The following is a 22,910-nucleotide window of genomic DNA, read 5'->3' as shown; positions in this document are numbered from 1 at the left end:
AGCAAAAATGTACAGACATCATGTCAGCATATTTTCAAAGAGATTCTGTCCCTGGCTTTAGAGCGGTACTTACTTGGAGTACCTGCGATTTGATCTGTTCTCTAGGTAAGGAGATACTGTTTATTGAATAGCAGGCCATGAATGAGGAGAGGTTAATTATAATTTAGGTATCAGACCAAAACACTTCTATTAGTCAGGCTTTTATTTTTAATGTCTCAGTTTTGATATCTCAAATATCTGCTCTTGTTTTCAGTATTTTTTTTCCTTAGCACATCAGCATTATGTGGTCCCAAACTTAAAAAGACAAAAAAATAACCATAGTAGGAAACTCAGATTTTACATCATCTGGACACTAAATTAATGAAGTGCAAATCATATCAGTACATTCCTACTTTCAATATGTTTGGCAATAAGTTATTACTTCTCTTTTGGACCCATGAGTCAGTACTGGGCCATTTTCTCAGTGGGTTAAACATAATATCAGAAATTTGGGGATAATAAAAAAAATCAGAGTTGTATAAATATACTGGACCTTAAAGATTATCTTGTCAACCATGCTTCATTCATGGATAAGAAACTGGGACACAGAGAAGCCCACTTAGAGAAAGTCAAAGCCAGGTCTGTAACTCAGGTCTCCTGACTTGAGTTTTTGCTTCCCTAACCTAAATTGTTTATTTAACTGCTGACTGTGTGACTTTTAGGAAAGTCATTTATCATTAAATTTTAAAATAATAAAAACTTAATACAGTGAAGCTAAAACTGCCCAAAAAATAAAGTTTATTCAAGAATTTAATATACAAGTATGAATTATTAAACATAGACTGTTGACATATATTTTATACAGGGTCTACTACAATTCTAAGCACTCAAGTGGGCACCGGACAGATTGAAATCAGAACAGCCTATTTACATAATTTCTTGGATATAACAATTATTTTATTATGGATAACCTGGAGTAGGTCATGGGAATGTGAGAGTCCTTTCTAAGGAGTTAGGGAGCAGAGGTGAACTTTACTTTTCTTCTCCTTCCTCTTTCTTTTTGCCCCCACCATTATGGACTTTCTCCCTTCTTCTCCCTATCTTTATGTCTTGTGCAGAAGAAGGATTTTCCAGGTGAGCAGTTCTATGTGGTGTTTGTGATAAAGCCTGAAGATTATGCCTGTGGAGGATCTTTCTTCATCCAGGGTAAGCAACAGTGAGGAGTATTTATCTACTTAGAAAAACCTAACAGAATGGAATGGAAAGGAAGCTAAAAGCTCATTTTGGCCCCTTCTGGCTCCTTCCAACCATCTCTAGTTCCCACTAAGTGAAGGTCATCAGCAGTGGCTTGGCAAGGCAGTCTGAGACATACATGAGAAAAAAATAAAGGGAAGAAAATAATAAATCTCAAGATATTATTGATACTACAAAATGCCATTTAGTGCCTGAATCTTTTCAAAGTCTTGCACTCCCTCAGTTGGCCCAGTTGGCCCAGTTCACTCAGTTGGCCCTTTACTCAACAAATATTTACTTCTGTGAAGTAATGATCTTATACAGCAGATCGAGGTCCATTTTCAAAGATCATTTTGGCAGCGAGTAGCAATGGAGCCACTTATATTTATCAGTAGTCATTATTTCCCCAAGGAAAATTCAGAGTTCTCAATTCCCATTGCCAAAATTGTACCTTTCAAGACGGTAAGTAAGGGACTTCCCTGGTGGCGCAGTGGTTGAGAGTCCGCCTGCCGATGCAGGGGACACGGGTTCGTGCCCCGGTCCGGGGAGATCCCACATGCCGCGGAGCGGCTGGGCCCGTGAGCCATGGCCGCTGAGCCTGCGCGTCCGGAGCCTGTGCTCCGCAACGGCAGAGGCCACAGCAGTGAGAGGCCCGCGTACCGCAAAAAAAAAAAAAAAAAAAAAAAAAAAAGACGGTAAGTAAGCAAAGTAGGGCAACTTATCCCAATGGCAGGGGTTATGTCAGCTCTTAAGCATAGTACAAGTGGTTATGGGCAACTACCCACTAACTACCACGGGAATGGAATAGGCTGTTGAATGAAAACACAGACCCCCCAGCAGCTGATAGGCCATATGTGATCAACATGAAAAGTGTTTACTGTTGAGTGTAACATCGTTCGCTCAGTATTTAGGTGAATTTTCTTCTAATATATTCTTTAATCTCTTAATTACATAGCTCTAGAGTTTTGCCAACATCCAATGTTCTCGGTAAACTATAAGTCCTTTGATGGCCATATAAGAAAAAAACAAATTCTCACTGCCTAGAAAAATGCAAACCAACAGTGCAAGAGGGTTCCCTTTTCTCCATACCCTCTCCAGCATTTATTGTTTGTAGATTTTTTGATGATGGCCATTCTGACCAATGTGAGGTGATAGCTCATTGTAGTTTGATTTGCATTTCTCTAATGATTAGTGATGTTGAGCATCCTTTCACATGTTTGTTGGCAATCTGTATATCTTCTTTGGGGAAATGTCTTTTTAGGTCTTCTGCCCATTTTTGGATTGGGTTGTTTGTTTTTTTGATATTGAGCTGCATGAGCTGCTTGTATATTTTGGAGATTAATCCTTTGTCAGTTGCTTCGTTTGCAAATATTTTCTCCCATTCTGAGTGTTGTCTTTTTGTCTTGTTTATGGTTTCCTTTGCTGTGCAAAAACTTTCAAGTTTCATTACGTGGGAATGTAAATTGATACAGCCACTATGGAGAACAGTATGGAGGTTCCTTAAAAAACTAAAAATAGAACTACCATACAACCCAGCAATCCCACTACTGGGCATATACCCTGAGAAAACCATAATTCAGAAAGAGACATGTACCACAATGTTCACTGCAGCACTATTTACAATAGCCAGGACATGGAAGCAACCTAAGTGTCCCTCAACAGATGAATGGATAAAGAAGATGCAGCACACATATACAGTGGAATATTACTCAGCCGTATAAAGGAACGAAACTGAGCTATTTGTAGTGAGGTGGATGGGCCTAGAGTCTGCCATACAGAGTGAAGTAAGTCAGAAAGAGAAAAACAAATACCATACGCTAACACATATATGTGGAATCTAAAAAAATCCAAAACAATGGTTCTGATGAACCTAGGGGCAGGACAGGAATAAAGACACAGACATAGAGAATGGAATTGAGGACACAGGAAGGGGGAAGGGTAAGCTGGGACGAAGTGAGAGAGTGGAACGGACATATATACACTACCAAATGTAAAATAGATAGCTAGTCGGAAGCAGCTCCATAGCACAGGGAGATCAGCTCCATAGCACAGGGAGATCAGCTCGGTGCTTTGTGACCACCTGGAGGGGTGGGATAGGGAGGGTAGAAGGGAGGCGCAAGAGGGAGGAGATATGGGGATATATGTATACGTATAGCTGATTCACTTTGTTATACAGCAGAATCTAACACAACACTGTAAAGCAATTATACTCCAATAAAGATGTTTAGGGCTTCCCTGGTGGCGCAGTGGTTGAGAGTCCGCCTGCCGATGCAGGGGACACGGGTTTGTGCCCCGGTCCGGGAAGATCCCACATGCCGTGGAGCGGCTAGGCCCGTGAGCCATGGCCGCTGAGCCTGTGCGTCCGGAGCCTGTGCTCCACAACGGGAGAGGCCACAACAGTGAGAGGCCCGCGAACCGCAAAAAAAAAAAAAAAAAAAAAAAAAATGTTTAAAAAAAAAGGAAAAGAAAATGCAGACCAAAAATGTAGTAGCTCTCTATTTTTGCAGCTGTTTTCTTCAGATGTCTGTGGCATATTGAGCCATAGGACATCAGGAGAAGGGTCAAGCCTTCTTTATTCAAGAAAGGAGGCTGCGTTCTCATTTGACTCACTTAGTGCTACCAAAATGCACCCAAAGGCCAAGTTGAAAGTTTTAATCAAAAAGAGTATTAGACAGTTTGACGGTTTTCACATAGTTCTTGCTAAAAGAAAATTCAGCAACCAGAGTTAATTCTGGACAGTTTTTAAACAACTCTTCAGATCAGAGACCAGGAACCTAGTATCTGATCCATTGTGCTTTGTTCTTTTTTACCAGAAAAGGAGAACCAGACCTGGAATCTACAACGTGCAAAGAACCTTAAAGTGACCATTGTTCCTTCCATTAAAGGTCAGTCTTGTTACTAAGATTTAGTGGAGAGATTCCTATGTCAGGAAGGCAGTCATGTCATTCAATGCTAATGTCATCCTTCCAGAGAAACATCATAAGAAAACTAATGTTTACCTTAGAGATAGAAGAGAGAATCAAAGCATTTTGTTAAATCCCTTGCAGAAAGAAAGGGAAGCCAATTATAAAGTTGTATACAGGAAGTCCCTTCCCAGCTTCCCTGAGGAAGTCATCACTGTGAAAAGCAGCCATTTATGGACGATGTCTGGGTGACCTCCAATAGCTTTGCTGCTTTGAGTGGAATTATCTTAGGATTTAAGAATGAGTGTGATGCAGATGGGCCCATGAAGCTGTCCTGCCCCAAACATGGTCCCCTCTTCTCTTGAGGACACCCTGACCAAAGCTGTTTCTCTTCCCTCAGGATCTGTTTATGTGAAATCCATTCTTCTCAGTTTCCTCATCTTCTTCTCCTTCTACTTGGGATGCCTGTTTGTTGCATTTGTTCATTATATCAGGTACGTCAAGAGTTTCAAGAAATGTCAACCCCCTTCACCTGTCTCTGCTTAGTGATTAGCACATTAGATTTTAGAGCCATATTAACTGGATTCGAATCTACCTTAGCCACACACTGTGTGATCTTGGGCAAGTTACTTAAACTTTCTGTGCTTAAGCTTCTTCATCTGTAAAATGAGATAATAATTTACCTCATAGACCAGTATAACTGCAGTGTTTACATCAATGTCCTGCACAGAGTAAGTGCTGATAGTGTTAGCTATTTTCATAGTTAATGAAACTTCAACAGAAAGATAGCTTGGGTAATTTTTAGACCAGAAAATACTCAATGTAGATCCTACGGAATGTAGGAAATGAGTTCTACCTAACATGGAGATTTAGAAACAGCTTTAAACATTCCATCAAAAAGTACAATTAATGCCTAAAATAAATATTGAGGTATAATAAGTAGCAGGAGTAATAAATATGCTTTGACACTACATTACCAGGTGCTTTCTTAGTGTTGTAGCATCAATTTTACAGTAAAATGTTCCTCGAGAGAAAAAAAGGAGATAATCATGCTGTAATTTGGAAATTTCCCTTCCCAAGAGTTTGGAGCCCCCAGTGAAAAGAGCACCAGTCTTTCCTTGTATCTCAGAGCAGGCCTGAACCTTGAGAATTCCATAGCTTGTCGTGGTCTCTGTAAAACAACTACAAAGGAATGGCAGGAGGTATAATAAACAAATGTTCTCTCTCCTCTTGAGCATGTAAAGAAAACAAAGCCAGTATGGAGTTTTCAGATTACTGGGCAAGATTAGTCTCATCTGTAGAAAAACCTCAAGGCTACCACAGTGATACAACTATCTCAGTGATACAGGCCTACCTCTGACTCAAAAAATAACTCCCTTCTGTGACTTTTATGAAGCTTTGCAATTGAGAAACTGACTTCAAAAACACACTGACCATATCTGGGACAATTTGAGAACCAAAACAATTAAGGAGAATAGTGAATTATAAACCATTGAGAAAAATAGAAATTCATGAATCCATCCCAGTAAGGGAAGAAAGGAAGGGAGAAAAGGAGGGAGGAAGGAAGGAGGGAAAGAAAGACCAAAATACTTACAGATATACATTTAATAAACTCAACAAAATTACTAAAACAGATACACATTAGCGACAGGACCCATTAGCAAATACTGACCTAGGAGGGAGGATTCTTGCCTACAGCACAACACCAAACACTGACTGGTAAATAAGGAGAGAGTGCTGGAATTGGAAAATCATCATTTTGCATAGATCAGGTTAAGAATCATCAATGAATACTAAAACTAGCAGGAAAATCTGATGAGGATCAACATATCTGCATGGCCTTAAGTATATCCCCACAAATCGCTTAGTAGTTGTAAGGGAAAAAGTAGTAACTATACAGTGGAGAAATTAGACTATTGACAGGGTGATAAAGGTTAATATGACCAAGGGAAAGATGGACACTGTGTGCCTCCAGATGTGACATCCTGAGAAGGAAATAGCATCACTTATGCAGTATTCCAGCCAGAAATGCACATTTTTAATATAATCCTGAGGAAAAACTTAGACAAACTCAAAATGATGAACATTCTATTAAAATGTATCACAAAAGACAAAAAATAGCTACGGAAATGTTCCAGATTGAGGGAGACTAAATATATGTGACCACTAAAGACAATATTTGATCTCAGACTGGTTCTTTTACTAGAAGAAAAACATGCTATAAAGGACATTATTGGGTCAATTGACAAAACTGTAAAACAGACAACAGATTAGATAAGATTATCATATCAATGTTAAATGTGCTGAAGTTGACAACTACACTGTGGTTATGGAAGAGAGTATCTTTATTCTTTGGAAATATTTAGGCACAAAAGTTCATGACATATGCAACTTACTTTCAAATGGGTCAGAAAAAAATGTTTATGTATACATGCATATGAAAACATACATATGCACACAGAGACAGAATGAGAAAGCAAAGGGGGTAATATGCTAACAATAAGTGAATCTAGGTAATGATACATGGGTATTCTATATTCTGTTCTTATTCTTACAGCTTCTCTATAAATGTGAAATTATTTTCAAATAAAAAATTAAAAACAAAAACTCCAGTCTACAGGCAAATATTATACCTGGAAAGTATACATACATTAACTGGTTATCAGCTCATTAATTTATCAGATCATAATCACTAACACTGAACAAGTACTTACTCTTTGCCAGGCACTCTGAGTAGACTATCTCATCTAAAGCCCCACAACAAGTAGTAGTATATCATTATTTGACAGTTCAGGAAATTGAGGCATTCAGAGGTTAAGCAGTTTGACCAAGAATTCACTGCCTGGGTTTGAACCCAGGCAGCCTGGCTCCAGAGCCTTAGCTCTTAAGCAGCCCGGACAAGATGGGTCTGGAGTGGTCAGGGCATGTGAAGGAGGGCAGTCCTAATCAAGGAAACCAGGTCAAAAGCCTGGAACCCCAGCACGAATTTGATTGAAAAGGGGGTCCGAAAAGCTGCCAATTTTGACTCAGATGAGTTACAGCGTCATGGGAAAAGAAGTTCATCTTTTCTGCCTCTCCTAGGACGGCTGTCTCTACCGCTGATGTTTTAGATTTTAGAAAATAGGTTTCACCTCTTTAGTTACCTAGCAGACATAACCAGTGTACAAACAGACAAAAATTAATAGCTGGATATCAATCTCTCTAAAGTTGTTATTCAGCCTGCTGAAGAGAGCACAGTTTTTGAAAATTGTGGCCTAAGGCTCTGTCGAAACCTCTGGCTGCCAGATTACTTTGCTACTGCCAACTGCACAAGCATAGATTCTTTCCAAATATAGGCAAACTGAAAATAGAAATCTGGAGACATAAGAACTACTTGGCATCTAAATAGGGGAATAAACTGAGAGAAAATGCTAATAGAACTCTTCCTTCATTGAACTAAGCAGAAATAACAAAGTTTTCTACAAAACCAAGTGAAGCCAGCCAGTCCTGGAACAGAATGCCAATTGCTTGTTGAGCCCCCTGTTCTTTATTACTAATACATGTGGGGTTTGCAGTACATGCTATGAGATCAGGATGAAAACAATGATTAGAGACATGGCTCCTGTCCTCAGGGAGCTAAGAATTCAAAGTGTTTTTATGCTATTTTTTTATGGTTTTTTGTTTTTATGTTTTTTGGCTCAACCCTAAACTCCATTCCCCTCCCCACCCACCAGCTCCAATTCATTCAGCAAGTATTTATGGAGCCCCTGCAATGACCCCCTGGGTCAAGCACTGCATACATGTCTCTTTTTTTCTTTAATTATATTATATCTATATCACTTTATTTTTTTTTATTTTATTAATTTATTTTTGGCTACGTTGGGTCTTCGTTGCTGCGCAGGGGCTTTCTCTAGCTGCGGCAGGCAGGGGCTACTCTGTTGCGGTGTGCGTGCTTCTCATTGCGGTGGCTTCTCTTGTTGTGGAGCACAGCCTCTAGGTGTGCAGGCTTCAGTAGTTGTGGCTTACAGGCTCTAGAGCGCAGGGTCAGTAGTTGTGGCGCACGGGCTTAGTTGCTCCACGGCATGTGGGATCTTCCCGGGCCAGGGCTCGACCCCGTGTCCTCTGCATTGGCAGGCAGATTCTTAACCACTGTGCCACCAGGGAAACCCTGCATACATGTCTCTTATTCCTTCCTCTCAGTCACCCTGCCAGATGTTGAGTTCAAACTACATGATCCCGATTACTCGTTCTTCCCTTGATTCCTGTATTAGTTATCTATTGCCACAATAATGCTGCATAAAAATCAACCATAAAAACTCCAAAAACTCCAACCATAAAAACTCCAATACATATTTACATTTGCTCACAAATCTATGGGTCAGCTGGATGATTCTGCTAATCTGGACTAGGCTCAGAGATCTCAGCTGGGTGTGGTCATAGAGTGAAATCAACTGGCAGGTCAGAGAAGAGCTGGCTTTTCTAGACTGGCCTCAGCTGTACTTTGCCTCTCATCCTCCAGCAATCTAGCCTTGGTTTATTGTATCTCCAAGAGAGATAGCAGAAGAATGCAAGGCTTCCTTAAGATGTAGGTTCAAAAGTGGCATGATATCACTTCCCCCTCTTTCTATTGGCCAAAACAAGTGATAAGGCCAGTCCAGCTGCAATAGGTAAAGATACAGACTCCACTTTTGATTGAAGGAGCTAGATACAAGATGAGGTATAGCCATTTTTCAATCAATCTAGCATAGGTCTCATTTACTCTTTTTTTGTTTGTTCACTGGATACTGCCTGCCTCACCCTAGCTTTGTAAATCATTTAACTCCTCTAATTAAGAACTTTATCAGCTCCAAAACCTAGGGCAAATGTGGTTAAAGCCTGTTAATACAAACACAGTCCAAACACATCATCTTTTATGAGTTCATATAATTTCTTGCTAGTTAATATCACTAAAATTGTTTTTTTAAAGGGACTTCCCTAGAGCCTCATTTGCCAGCTAGAACAGTCAGACCCAATTGTAACTGCTCTCCTTAATGATATGCCTTGTTCACTCAACAAATATTTAGTTATCATTTCCTGGGTGCCAGGCCCTGTCCTAAAGGTTAGTGATACAGCGGTGAACAAGACAGTCTAGATCCCTGCTCTGATAGAGCTTCCATTGTACAAAGGAAAAACATATAAGCAAGCAAGCAAGCAATTAATAAAGAAAATAATTTCAGCTAGTGACAGGAGGAGAACAAACATAGTGGTGAGACAGAGAATGATTGGACTGGGGAAGCTACTTTAGATTTGATTTGTTCAGCAGGGAAGACCTCTCAGGACCAAGACCTGAATGGCAAGTAGGAGCCAGCCATGTGAGGATTTGGGGAGAGAGTGGCCCAGGCAGAGAACAAGAGCAAAGGCCCTGAGGCAGGGATGGGTTTGCTGTGTCTAGGAACGAAAGAGGTATGAAGAGAAGTCCTTCCACCAAACATACCAGGATCAGGGGTGTGCAACTTCTAGAGCCCCCATTTGGAAGTAAATAAGAACATGTACCAAAGCACAGGCACATATAGTCCCCAACTTTTCTCCCTTCTCCCCCGACTCCAACCTCATATCCAAAAGGGAGGCTCATTTGGGGGAAGAGAGAATTCACATTTTAATTTTTGATAGACAATTACATTTGATACACCCGTTTTTGTTTTGTTTTGTTTTGTTTTGTTTTTGTTGTTGTTGTTTGTTTTTGCGGTATGTGGGCCTCTCACTGTTGTGGCCTCTCCCGTTGCAGAGCACAGGCTCCGGACGCGCAGGCTTAGTGGCCAAGGCTCACGGGCCCAGCCGCTCCGCGGCATGTGGGATCTTCCCAGACCGGGGCACGAACCTGTGTCCCCTGCATCGGCAGGTGGACTCTCAACCACTGTGCCACCAGGGAAGCCCCAACACCCGGTTTTTTAAATAATGACTTTATTAAGACATAATTCATAGACCATAAAATTCACCCCCCTTTAAAAATTCAGTGGTTTTAGTATATTCACAGTTGCACAACCATCACCACTATCTAATTTTCATCATCTCCAAAAAGAAACCCTGAGTTTATCAAGATTATAGGATACAAGATCAATATACAGAAATCAATTGTATTTCTATACACTGGCAGTGCACAGTTCAAACACGAGATTAAGAAAATAATTCTATTAACAATAGCATCAAAAATAATAAAGTACTTAAGAAAAAATTTAAGAAATTAAATATAAGACTTGTACATTGAAAACTACAAAACATCCTTGAAAAAACTTAAAGAGAACCTAAATATATGAAAAGACACCCTGTGTTCATAGATTGAAAGACTTAATACTATTAAGATGGTATAGTAGACAGAATAATGCCCCCCCAAAATGCTCATGTTCTAATATTCAGAACCTGTGAATATGTTACTTTACATGGCAAAAGAGATTTTGCAGATGTGATAAAATTATGGAGATTATCCTGGATTATCTGTGTGGGTATAATGTAATCACAAGTGTCCTTATAAGAGGGAGGCAAGAGAGTCAAAGACAGGAGGAGGTGTGATGAGGGAAGCAGAGGTTGGAGTAATACATTTGAAGATGGGGGAAGAGGCCATGACTTAAGGAATGCAGGCCACGTCTAGAAGTTGGAAAAGGCAAAGAAATGGATCCTCCCCTGGATTCTCCAGAAGGAATATAGCCCTGCTGATATCTTGATTTTAGCCACATAAGACTCATTTTAGAATTGACATCCAGAACTGAAGATAATAAATTTGTATTGTTCTAAACCACTAAGACTGTGATAATTTGTTACAGCAGCAATATAAACTAAAAGACATGGTAATACTCCCCTAACTGATTTATAGATTCAACACAATCCCTATGAAAGTCCCAGCTGACTTTCTTCCAAAAATTGATAAACTGATCCTAAAATTCATATAGAAATGCAAGGGACCCAGAATAGGAAAAAAAATCATGAAAAAAAAAGAACAAAGCTGGAGGTCTTACACTTTCTGATGTCAAAACCAACTACAAAGCAACAATATTCAAAACTCTGGCCCTGACATAAGGAAAGACATACAGATCAATGGAACAGAATTGAGAGTTCAGAAATAAACACTTACATTTATGGTCAATTGATTTTTGACAAGGGTAACAAAACAATTCAATGGAACAAGGATATTCTTTTCAACAAATGGTGCTGGGACACTTGGGTATCCACATGAAAAAGAATGAAGTTGTACCCCTACCTTACAACATATAAAAAAAAATTAACTCTAAATAGAACAAAGATCTAAATAAAAGAGCCAAATCTATAAAACTCTTAGAAGAAAACATAGGTGTAAATCTTTGTGACCTTAGATTAGGTAATAGTTTCTTAGATATGATAGCAAAAGCACAAGTAAAAAAAGAAAAAATAGGTAAATTGGACTTCATCAAAATTAAAACTTTTGTGTTTTTAAAGGACATTATCAAGGAAGTGAAAATACAAAACTGGAGAAAATGTTTGTAAATCATATATCCAGTAAGAGTCTAGTATCCAAACTATGTAAAGAATTCTTACAACCCAAAGATAAAAAGAAAAATATCCCCATTTAAAAATAGGCATTTTTTAAATTGAATAGATGTTTCTCCAAAGAAATATGCAAATGGCCAATAAGCATGTGAAAAGATGTTCAACAACATTAGCCATCAGGGAAATGCAAATCAAAACTACAATGAGATATCACTTCATATCCACTAGGATGGCTATAATAAAATTTTTTAAATGAAAATAACGAGAGTTGGCAAGGATGTGGAGAAATTAGAAACTTGTACATTGCTAGTAGGAATGTAAAATATTTAGTTCCTGCTATTGAGCTACAGTAGAAAACAGTTTAGAAAAAAATGTTAAACACAGAGTTACCTTATACTCAGCACTTCCATTTCTAGGTCATACCCAAGAGAATTTAACACATATATCCACACAAAAACTTGTACACAAATATTCATAGCAGTGTTATTCATGATAGCTAAAAAGTGGACACAATCAAAATGTATATCAAGTGTAAACAAATAAATTAAGCATGGTATATATCCATACGATGGAATATTATTCAGCCGTAAAAAGACTGAAGTATTCACTCATGCTACCACATAGATGAACCTTGAAAGCATTATGCTAAGTGAAAGAAGACAAAGAGACCACATGCAATACAATTCCATTTATATGAAATGTCCAGAATAGGCAAATTTATAGAGACAGAGAGTAGATTAGTGATTGCCAAGGGCTGGAAGGAGTAGAGAATGAGCAGTAACTGCTATGGTCAATTGATCTGAGATTTCTTTGAGTGATGATGACAATGTTATGGAACTAGAAAATAGTGATGGTTGCACAACTTTGTGAACATATTAAAATTCATTGACTTGTGCAAATTAAAGGGTGAATTTTATGGCATGTGAATTATCTGAAAATAAATGAAAATGGAAATAAATTAATGAATTTAATATATGTATGCCTGTATGTACCTAGGTGTGGAATTGCTGGGTCATATTGTGTCTCTAGGTTTAACTTTTTAAGGAACTGTCAAATGGTTTTTCAAAGTGGCTGCTCCATTTTATAGTCCCACTGGCAATGTATCAGAGTTCCAATTTCTGCACATCCAAAGGCCCATTTTTAAGAGATCCTAGCAGACAAATCTGCAACAAAGTCTATAGGGAACAAATGGAAAATGCTGACGTTTTTGCAGTCTTAGGAGCATGTGTATGTGCTTGTTTGCAGGTTTCAGAGAAAGTCCATTGATGGAAGCTTTGGTTCCAATGACGGTAAGAAAAATCCCTGGTTTCAATTCAAACTGATGTCAAGAATGTGGCAACATTCCATTTGGTACTTTTGTCTCTCTGACTTTTGTAATTTCCCAAACCCTCTATTGATTCCTACCCCCCACCCCCCACCCCGCCACAGACACACACAGAGTGGTCTAATCTGCAGTCTTTCTACAGAAAGCAGAGCCAGTGAGAATCAATTTATGCACTTGATAATTACTGAAATATGGAGCTCACACTAAGAGCCTTTGTTCGGAGAGTTCCTTGTAGTTGTCCACAGCCCATTTGTCAGCAATTCATCTTTTTAAAGAGTTTACTCTTTTCTAGGACATAAATTGTTCATATCTGTCTTATCACAGAGCTGACTTGTGAACAATGGTAAGAATTTATTGTGTCAAATCTAATACAGAGCTTACTTTTCCCAAATTGAGATAGAGGGTTTTTTTGTTCAAGGATCTAGAAAACTGAAGTATTTGAGACTAGCAAGTATAATAGAGTCTTATAACTTTGGGAAATCCAGAGTAATTGATTATCCAACCATTGTAATATGCCCTTTCCTCCACTCGGAGGATTTGAACAAAGGAATTCAGTTGCTTGATCTTTTTATCAAATCTTTAAAAAAAAATAAATGTCCTTATTTTTAAAACTTGAGATATAATTGACATATAACATTGTATAAGTTTTGGGTGTACATGATTCTATATTTGTATATATTGCAAAATGCTCACCACTAGAAATCTAATTAACATCTATCACCACACATAGTTATACTATTTTTTCTTGTGATGAGAACTTTTAAGATCTATTCTTTTAGCAATTTTCAAATATACAATACAGTGTTATCAACTCTAGTCACCATGTTGTACATTACATCCCCAGGACTTACTTATATTTTATAACTGGAAGTCTGCACCTTTTGTAAGTGTCCTATTTTTTGAAAAGCCTAAATCAGCATGAGTTACTCAGTGCTCACAAGCTACTTGGCATAGAATGATCATTTGGAAAAGGAATGATGGAGTGAGACTTGATTTTTAAGTCACATGCAGCAGATTTTTTTTCTAATTTTTATTGGAGTGTAGTTGTTTTACAATGTTGTGTTAGTTTCTACTGTACAGCAAAGTGAATCAGCTATACATATACATATATCCCCTCTTTTTTTGGATCTCCTTCCTATTTAGGTCACCGCAGAGGATTGAGTAGAGTTCGCTGTGCTATACAGTAGGTATGCAGCAGATGTTTAGTTCTGTGTTTTCTACAGTTAAGTTAGAAAGACACAAAGTGACTCCCTACCCCACCCAGCAGGAGTATCTCTCCCTCTGCTGGAGGTCTGCTTCTCCTGCCTTCCTTTGACTTTTGTCTTCCTTAATGTCAATGTGTCTATTTTTCCAGGCATCCAGGCAATTGGTTTTAATAACATTCAACAGCCAATGTAAAGGAATATAAAAGAACACCTGCTCTATTGTCTTTAAAATGCTAAGTACTACTTTCTATTTTATTCATAAAATGTTAAAATGAAATGTCTTCTCTCTGGATCTCAGCCTTTTCCCTCTGATGCTCTCCAGGTTTTGCTCTTATTTAGGCCTAGTCAAACTTAGAAAGCCTAATTGGTTGGATCTGATAGGTGCTCTGTGAATGGATGCTCTGTTATTTTTATTGTATGAGTGAAGTCATTTTATCACTGCAATGACAATTAAAGGAATTTCGTATTCAGAAGGGTCTCCTGAACAGTGAAGTACTGGTAGACAGAGCTGGGACTTGAGCCAAATCACTGTCCAAGATCAAGAAGGCTCTGAAAATTAGCTAAGAGCTAGAGGTACCCTTCAGATAACAAGCAGAAATGAATGAGTGACCAAAAAAATAAATAAAGATGCATCCGTTGGATTCATGTGGCTGCAGGTAACAGCAAAGTTTATCTCAAACATACCTAAACTATAAAGAGTGTCTCCTCTCCCTGGAAGTTGAGCAGAAGGGTGGGCTTCAGGTTTCACTGAGTCCAGTGGCTCTGGTCCTTTTTCCTGCCATTCCCTTGACTCTGCTTTGCCCCCAGAGCTGGTAGTGAGATGGGTCCTCACCTGACAATGTCCAGAAGGAAGGACTGTTTCAGAAGCACCTAGCAACTTCTCTCATGTTTCATTGGCCTAGAGAGGATCATATACTTGTTGCTAAACCAGTCACTGCAAAGGAATCTATTTACTTACAGATCAATCAAGCCTGCTTATCGAATTAGGGTGAGGTCATCTTTTTCTAGGACCAGGGTTTCTCAAACTCAACATTATTGACATTACAGCCAGATGATTCTTTGTTGTTGGGAGCTGCCCTGTACATTATAGGATGTTTAACCACATCCTTCACCTTAACCTACTAGAATTCAGTAATACACTCCCTCCCTATGACAACTAAAGTTATGCCCAGACCTTGTCAAACGTCCTCTTAGGAGCAAAATGTTCCCCCCACCCCTACCCCCAACCGAGAATCACTGACTTAAAAATATGGGCTGCCAGGCACAGATGAGGGAGGATACCCAAACAAAATTCCAGCTTAGTTAGGAAGTAGGAAATAGGAATGTTCACCACAAAGGGCTTTGAAATCAGGAGGAAGTAAGGAACCTATGTAATGCTGAGAGGCTACCGGGAAAGATGGTACATGACCACTGGTGAGACAAGACCTAGGTTCTTCAAACAAGAGCAGAGAAGATAAGCTCTAGCCTAGGGAGGAACCAGTTAGTGACTCTTAATCATATGAAACAGAGCACGGAGAAACCAGCCTGTAGCAAGAGACAGAGGCAAGTGAGGGACCTTATCTGAAAACTAATGTGAAAGATTCAGGGGAGGAACCTTTAGAGAGGAGCAAGGATACAGAAATGTCTTTGTCTCCAAGGGCCAGTATCAGTGTGCCCACGGGGGCTACAAGAAGTTTAATGGAGCTTAGAGCTACAGGAAATGCCCTGGGGGCTAGTGCCTAGAAGAAATGCTAGGAGCAGCGTTTGAGAAAGGGGACCCCACTAGATTTGGCATGTTGTCTGCTGCAATTAACATGGAGCTGGATATCTGAGGAACTTGGCCTGAGGCTTTCACCCTAGGTATGCCTGAGATGGAGGAAATGGAGCCAGGTCCCTACAATTTGCTAAACTGTCGGCAGCTCTGTTTTAGTTATGTAATGATAGGAAGGTTGCATTTGGAAAATCCATCGGCTCCCCTGCATGTGTTTTTCTTTGATTTGCCTGCAGTTTTTAAAGTTGTGTTTGAAAAATGTTGACATTGGCTCCAACTAAACTAAAAAGCAAAGGAAGGGCTTCCCTGGTGGCGCAGTGGTTGAGAGTCCGCCTGCCGATGCAGGGGACGTGGGTTCGTGCCCCGGACTGGGAAGATCCCACATGCCGCGGAGTGGCTGGGCCCGTGGGCCATGGCCGCTGAGCCTGCATGTCCGGAGCCTGTGCTCCGCAACGGGAGAGGCCACAACAGTGAGAGGTCCGCGTACCGCACAAAAAAAAAAAAAAAAAAAGCAAAGGAAGTTCTTTCATACTTCATGGGATAAAGAAGGAGATAAGAGCCTGGAGCCCAGGTGAAATGGAAATAGTGTTGGTAAAGAGTAGCTTCAGGCTGTGAAGGGACTTTACTGCTGCAGTGTGAATGGATGCACACTGTATTCTCTATTCCTCACTTAGCACTTAGGACAGGGGCCTCTGTGGTAATCTAAGGGGCACTGGGCAAGGCTCTGTGTTCTAAAAACATGTCCTCCAGTGGCTCTCAGTGGAAAAAACCCACACTTCACATCATTGTTAAAGAGCCTATACAGAAATTCAGTTACCACCTTGAAAGAGAGACAGATGAAACGTGACTCACAGGCCTCTGGGATCACATGAGCTGTCACCACGAACCTGGGTGCAGCCTAAGAGGAGGGTACTTTCTCAAGTGAGAGAGCTTGGTGAACTTGCCAAGTTTGCAGATTTAAGAACCAAATGGCCAATCAGATCCTTCCCTGGATGGAGCGATTACTGAATCAGCCTCCCAGCAGAGAGCAGGGCCCAGAAGGGATAAGACAAGCAGCGTGCTGAGTTCAGAGGGGTCAGGGAGCACAGGACATCCTCAGGCTCTGTGGCAACGGGTCTCAGACCCTAGTCCTGACTCTCTACTCTGCTTTTTCCCAACTTTGCCTGCCCAGTTTTTTCCTCTAGAGGAATTTTACTTTTACATCCTTCTGCAAAGATTAGTGGTTTTCTTCATTTTCTCCTCAACTTTTGAGATACATCATGACACTCATTGGAATAGGTAGCCAACTGGCATAAAAATGAAATCGCATGGCAGCTAGTTCACAGCGTTGCTGACTCCCTCTTCTGCTTCCAACCTCCTGAGTCTGGAGACGGAAGGGGGCAGGACAATTATAAATGTGACGTCCCTGAAAGAGCCAAGCATGCTCAAAATGAAATGAAGTTTTTCTCCTCACATGGAGCAATTAATATAAAAGGCAAGCATGCAAGCATATCCTATTCTAAGTTAGTAAAGCAGACAGATGGCAAAGCGCTCGCGCACAGAGAAAAACATACCAGAACAAGTTTCCCCGTTAAGATGAGCTCATTCACAACTTTATATGTTTGCTTATTCCCAGCCAGAACATCTTGGTCTGTCCTACAAACTGATATTTTGTGTTTAATTCTGCTTTCTAAATGCCATACAGTTAAATAGAAATATGGCTTGCCTTCTGGGCACATCCATCATGTTTGAAGTTTAGGAGGTAATGCTTCGGTTTTTGCATTCTAAGAAGGTCTTAGACATTAGAAACGTTAACAGAATACCGTTATCCCGTGTTGAACAATCTCCTATTTAATTGTGCATATAGAAGTGCACAGATTTGAAACAAGTGCACTGCTCATGAAAATCTCGATGCTCTTGTCCATCACAGAACCATTGTTGTTGTGGTTGCCTCGGGGTGAAAAGAACTAGCGACTACATCCAAACCAGGTCCTGCTCGATTGCGAGGCAGAGTGCAGAAATCATCGAAGTCTGAACAAACCTACACAGCTGGCTTTTTCTTTTTAGTGAAGTTGTCGCCTAACAAAACAGTGATTGTTTTTGTTTGCTCACTTGCTTTGACTTTAGTTTTTGCCTTTTTTTCTCTTTTGATCACACACACGAAAACCCTTTGCCTCCTACAGACCATTTCAACCCCCCGCTGCAGCAGAACTCAAGCATTCTCCGACGCATGTGTCTACTTCCCATGCCAGGGGGCTTCCCAGGAACAGAAAATGCCAAAAATTCTGGGGTTTATGATTTTAGTATCATTCTTCGCTTACTATTTGCACATGTAATATGCAAATATGTAATATTTGGAAAAGTTTGAGGCGCGTCATCTTAGAGAATGTTTTTCTCTCACTGCCAACAACCATTTGGCAACAGACATGCCTATTCTACCTCTGAACTATCCCCCAAATAACTCATATTCCTGCACATCCTTAGTTCATGTTGTCATTATTTTTTGTTCCAAGGAGTGCAGTAATTTCCATCCTGTCAGGGCTCATCCTGTCTATAGTTAGGGTACTGTTAATGACTGTGACAAATAAACCTCCGAATTATAGCCCCTTAATCACAGAAGTTTATTTCTGGTGTTTATGTTCAGTGGTGGCCTTCCTCACAGTGATTCCAGGACCCATGCTCCTTTGTTCTTATGATTCTGCAATACTGTCAGGCAGGAATCAGCAATGTTTTTTCTGTAAAGTGCCAAATGGTAAATGTTTTAGGCTCTGTGGGCCATGTAGTCTCTGTTGCAACTGCTCCACTCTGCCATTGTAGCCAAAAGCAGCCATAGACATACTTAACGAGTGGCTGTGTTTCAGTAGAACGTCATATATGAATACTGAAATTTATAATTTTACCTGCCATAAAATACTCTTCGCCTTCTGATTTTTCCCTAACCATTTAAAAAATTTAAAACCATTTTAAGTTTAAGGGCCATACAAAAATGGGTGGCAGGCTAGATTTGGTCTGCAGACCATAAAATTGGCCTGCAGGCTCCTATATTAGAGTGAAAAGAAAATCAAACTATTTAGAGTTATGTTCTTTCATTTTGGCAACTGGACATAAAGTGTTTGCCTCTTTGTTTTTCTTTTTAACAGGCTCTGGAAATACGTCGGTGTCACATCCCATTGCTGCCAGCACCCCTGAAGAAAGCAATTATGGGGCAATAGGTATTTCCTACAATGAGTCCATTCATGGAAGTGTTTCCTGGTTCTCCAAAGAATAGGATACAAGGAGCCCTCCAGCCACTAATAACTGTGAGAGTGGGCAAGGCAGTCATCGTATAAGATTATCTTTTATTTATAAGATGAATTGGCTCGATGATCTGGAAGGTTCCTTCCAGCTCTAATTTTCTCTGGTTCTATTGATCCGTTTCTTGGGTCTGCTAGCCACACTTGAGCAGAATTTTCTATGGCTGCCATCAACTCCCTTGGGGATTTTTTCGTACCCAGCCTGAGTTTAGGGCGTGAAAGACGCGTCAAGAGTCTGACGTCAGGGAGCCCGACATCAACTGACCCATTGTTTCATTCTCAGGTTTCAGTGGAGTAAGGGCGATCAGAAGACAGGCTGTGCAGCAGGTGAACACGGCTGAAGCCTAACGATCTTCCATTTGGGCTAACTGCATAAATGAACCTGCTCACTGCCACCCAGTCATTCACATGGCAACCCCTAGGGCTCGTTCAGTGGCCTGAAGGGGACAGAATTCTGATCCCTGTCTTGTTAGAGTCTGCGTGCATTGACGCTTCCACACACTTCCATGATGCTTGCGGGCCTATGAATGGTGCGCCTTAAGCTGTCAGCGTAGAGGGGCTGGGAATCCTGTATGCCTGCCCTGTTATTCTGTAACTTTGAGAAGCATGTGGGCTCAGTGCTGGAGACTTATTTCTGGCTCTGCACAAACAGGGTTTGGTTTTTTTTTTAACCATCTGAATAGAAGAAATAAAGCAGAAGGTAGGCTCTGCTCATGTGCTCATTAGGCTGTGCAAATTCCCATCTGCTCTGGGAAACATTCACAGGAACACAAGGATTCTTCTTCCTGAGAATGTTGTTTCCATTATATAATCATAGATACGGCATGTGGGGGATTTCGGTGTACAAATACTTTATCCATGAGAAATGTATAGCTGCTGGACATGTGGGTACTTACACGTACATGTGGTAGATGCTATACATAATTATGTGCATGTGTATGTTTATACATTTGTGCTCATATTTTAAAATATGAAACATGAAATATAAGCATAATATTATTTTTGCATCCAAATAGTTAACAGAGCAGATGTCTTTATATTATGTATTCAGCCCTAGAAAGAGATGATTTAAATATAAAAATAGGAGGAGAGGAAAATTAGAAGTCCATTGAGGAGGAATTGAGAGAAAGAACATGTGCTGTGGGTAAGGAGTTGGTTTTTACCAACACAACGTTTTCAGGAATGAGTCAGCACTGTGCTTTTTTTTTTTTTTTTTTTTTTTGCGGTATGCGGGCCTCTCACTGTTGTGGCCTCTCCCGTTGTGGAGCACAGGCTCCGGATGCGCAGGCCCAGCGGCCATGGCTCACGGGCCCAGCCGCTCCGCGGCATATGGGATCCTCCCGGACCAGGGCACGAACCCGTATCCCCTGCATCGGCAGGCGGACTCTCAACCACTGTGCCACCAGGGAGGCCCAGCACTGTGCTTTTTGCAGAGAAAGATGGACTCCATGGGTTCTTCTCGACTTGGGAAGGCAGATGAGTCTCCTCTGTTTCAGATGAGTCAAGCTCCAGTCCTGGCAGGCAAATGTCCTCCTCCAATGGCAGACAGCCGGGCCAGTCAGACACGGACAGCTCCGTGGAGGAGAGTGACTTCGACACCATGCCAGACATTGAGAGCGATAAGAACGTCATCCGGACCAAGGTACTTCTGCCTGGTGGTGCTCTTCGAGAGGGCGAAAAGTTCAGGAGCCAAATACAACTTCAGCAATACCTCAATTTCCTTTATATATTTTTTTTCTTCAGGGGGAGTCACATTTCTCAGTGAGCTTTTTATTTTTTTATTTTTTAAAGATCTTTATTGGGGTATAATTGCTTTACAATGGTGTGTTAGTTTCTGCTGTATAACAAAGTGAATCAGCTATACATATACATATATCCCATATTTCCTCCCTCCTGCATTTCCCTCCCACCCTCCCTATCCCACCCCTCTAGGTGGTCACAAAGCACCGAGCTGATTTCCCTGTGCTATGCAGCTGCTTCCCACTAGCTAGCTATTTTACATCTGGTAGTGTATATATGTTCAGGGGGATTTTTAGATAAAACTTAGCTACATACTAAAAGCAATACTTGGTTAATTAACACTTCTTTCTGGAGGGAGAAAGTGAGAGCAGTAAAGAAAACAGAGTGCTAAAACACTCTCAGGGTCTGAAGTGGCTGACCATAGACAAAAATGAGGAAGGGATCCAACCAAATGGAGGAAAAGATTCATTTGAAGGGTGTACTTGGAAAAACTCCCTGGTTGTATACATAAAATCCTTCAGGAGTAAAAGATCATTTCTTTCTGGCTTGTATGTATCACATTGTGTTGTATCCAATAAGGGGCACAAAGGTGAATCGTACCGTTTCAACCTCGGAATTCAAGAATCACACAATGGGCATCTCTGAAACCTGGGAAACCAATTCTTGAGATTTAAGAAGCATTCAAGACTCCCAGTAGGTTTCCCACATCAGCCAATTTCCCTAAAGCCAAGGGAAATACTAGGATTTTTAAAGGCATCCTGAGAAAAGCAAAATTAAAAGAAAAGTCTTGTTAAATAATTTTAATCCCTAGTGAGTGACTGAATTGAAATGTGTAAAGCTCTCCTTTATATTTTATGCAAGAAATCCAAGTACAGTTTTGCATTCTCTTTTTATTTGGCATCCCAGATGTTCCTTTACCTGTCAGATCTGTCCAGGAAGGACCGGAGAATTGTCAGCAAAAAATATAAGATTTATTTTTGGTGAGTAGATGACCAGGAGGGCTATGGTTCTCTCTAGTAAAATTAAAGTTTTCTTTGTAAAAGCCACAATCACTTATGAGATTCATATAAGTGAATCAAATCACAGGCTTCAGTGTTTAATGAGGCACAGGTATAGGTGTTTAAAGAATTCATGACACATTCGATAGGAAAGACAAAAATGAACTACCAAAGGCAACCAGCCCTAAATTAAATAAATACAAAGTATTAAATAAGAACAGTAGTGGAATCCCATAGGGAGACACTAAATCCTTTTCTAGGAAAATACAGTAACGATAACATTAATGTCACCACCTTCCCTCTTCTCCTCACCAGGACTTGCTCTTGGAAGAGCCAGTGATTAGAGGGATGAGATGCCTAGAGCATCTCATAGTAGCTGGAAACCACCCTGAGTGAAGATGATACCATCAGCCAATGATAAATAGACCTGCAATGGTCAGACACAGATGCAGTCTTCCTACAAGCAGAGAGTCTGAGGTGCCTGGCAGGGTCCCCTCCTTCCTCTCAGAAACCCCCAGCTGACACTTGTGATAGCACTTCCCATTCTTTTTTCTGGAAGGATACCCTTTTACTGGGATACAGATATTAGAGGAAAACAAGGGCCAGTGGGGACCACATGGAACTCCACAGTAGGACCATCATTTGGGAACTAAGAGATATCTAAAAAAGCCACATCCCTTTGTGAGATCCATCACCCATTACCTACTCTCGGATCACTGTTTTTTTAAATTTTTTTTAAGTCACAACTTATTTTTATTTTTTTAATTTATTTATTTTTGGTTGCGTTGGGTCTTTGTTGCTGTGTGCAGGCTTTCTCTAGTTGCGTCGAGCAGAGGCTACTCTTCATTGCAGTGTGCAGGCTTCTCACTGCGGTGGGCTTCTCTTGTTGCGGAGCACAGGCTCTAGGCGCGTGGGCTTCAGTAGTTGTGGCACGTGGGCTCAGCAGTTGTGGACCGTGAGCTCTAGAGCATAAGCTCAGTAGTTGTGGCGCATGGGCTTAGTTGCTCTGCAGCATGTGGGATCTTCCCAG

At 40.5% G+C, this 22,910-nt stretch overlaps 1 protein-coding gene across 5 annotated transcripts in view; it reads left to right on the top strand.

The window, feature by feature from the left end:
• The window catches only part of SIDT1 (SID1 transmembrane family member 1), a gene marked incomplete at both ends in the record, with an annotated part of 87,447 nt that overhangs the window by 41,060 nt on the left and 23,477 nt on the right, over positions 1-22,910 (top strand). For all 5 annotated transcript variants that reach the window (XM_079704964.1, XM_079704963.1, XM_079704962.1 and 2 more), the window contains 7 exons: positions 1,098-1,185; positions 4,026-4,097; positions 4,516-4,609; positions 12,837-12,880; positions 18,990-19,061; positions 20,639-20,784; positions 21,789-21,862. In XM_079704964.1, the coding sequence (XP_079561090.1) occupies positions 1,098-1,185; positions 4,026-4,097; positions 4,516-4,609; positions 12,837-12,880; positions 18,990-19,061; positions 20,639-20,784; positions 21,789-21,862 (590 nt within the window). The remainder of the gene's footprint in view (positions 1-1,097; positions 1,186-4,025; positions 4,098-4,515; positions 4,610-12,836; positions 12,881-18,989; positions 19,062-20,638; positions 20,785-21,788; positions 21,863-22,910) is intronic.

Source organism: Hyperoodon ampullatus, assembly GCF_949752795.1.
Source record: "Hyperoodon ampullatus genome assembly, chromosome: 5".
In the NCBI taxonomy this organism is placed as follows: Eukaryota; Metazoa; Chordata; class Mammalia; order Artiodactyla; family Ziphiidae; genus Hyperoodon; species Hyperoodon ampullatus.
The sequence above is the reverse complement of the archived record's forward strand: the minus strand, read 5'-3'. Positions and strand labels throughout refer to the sequence as shown.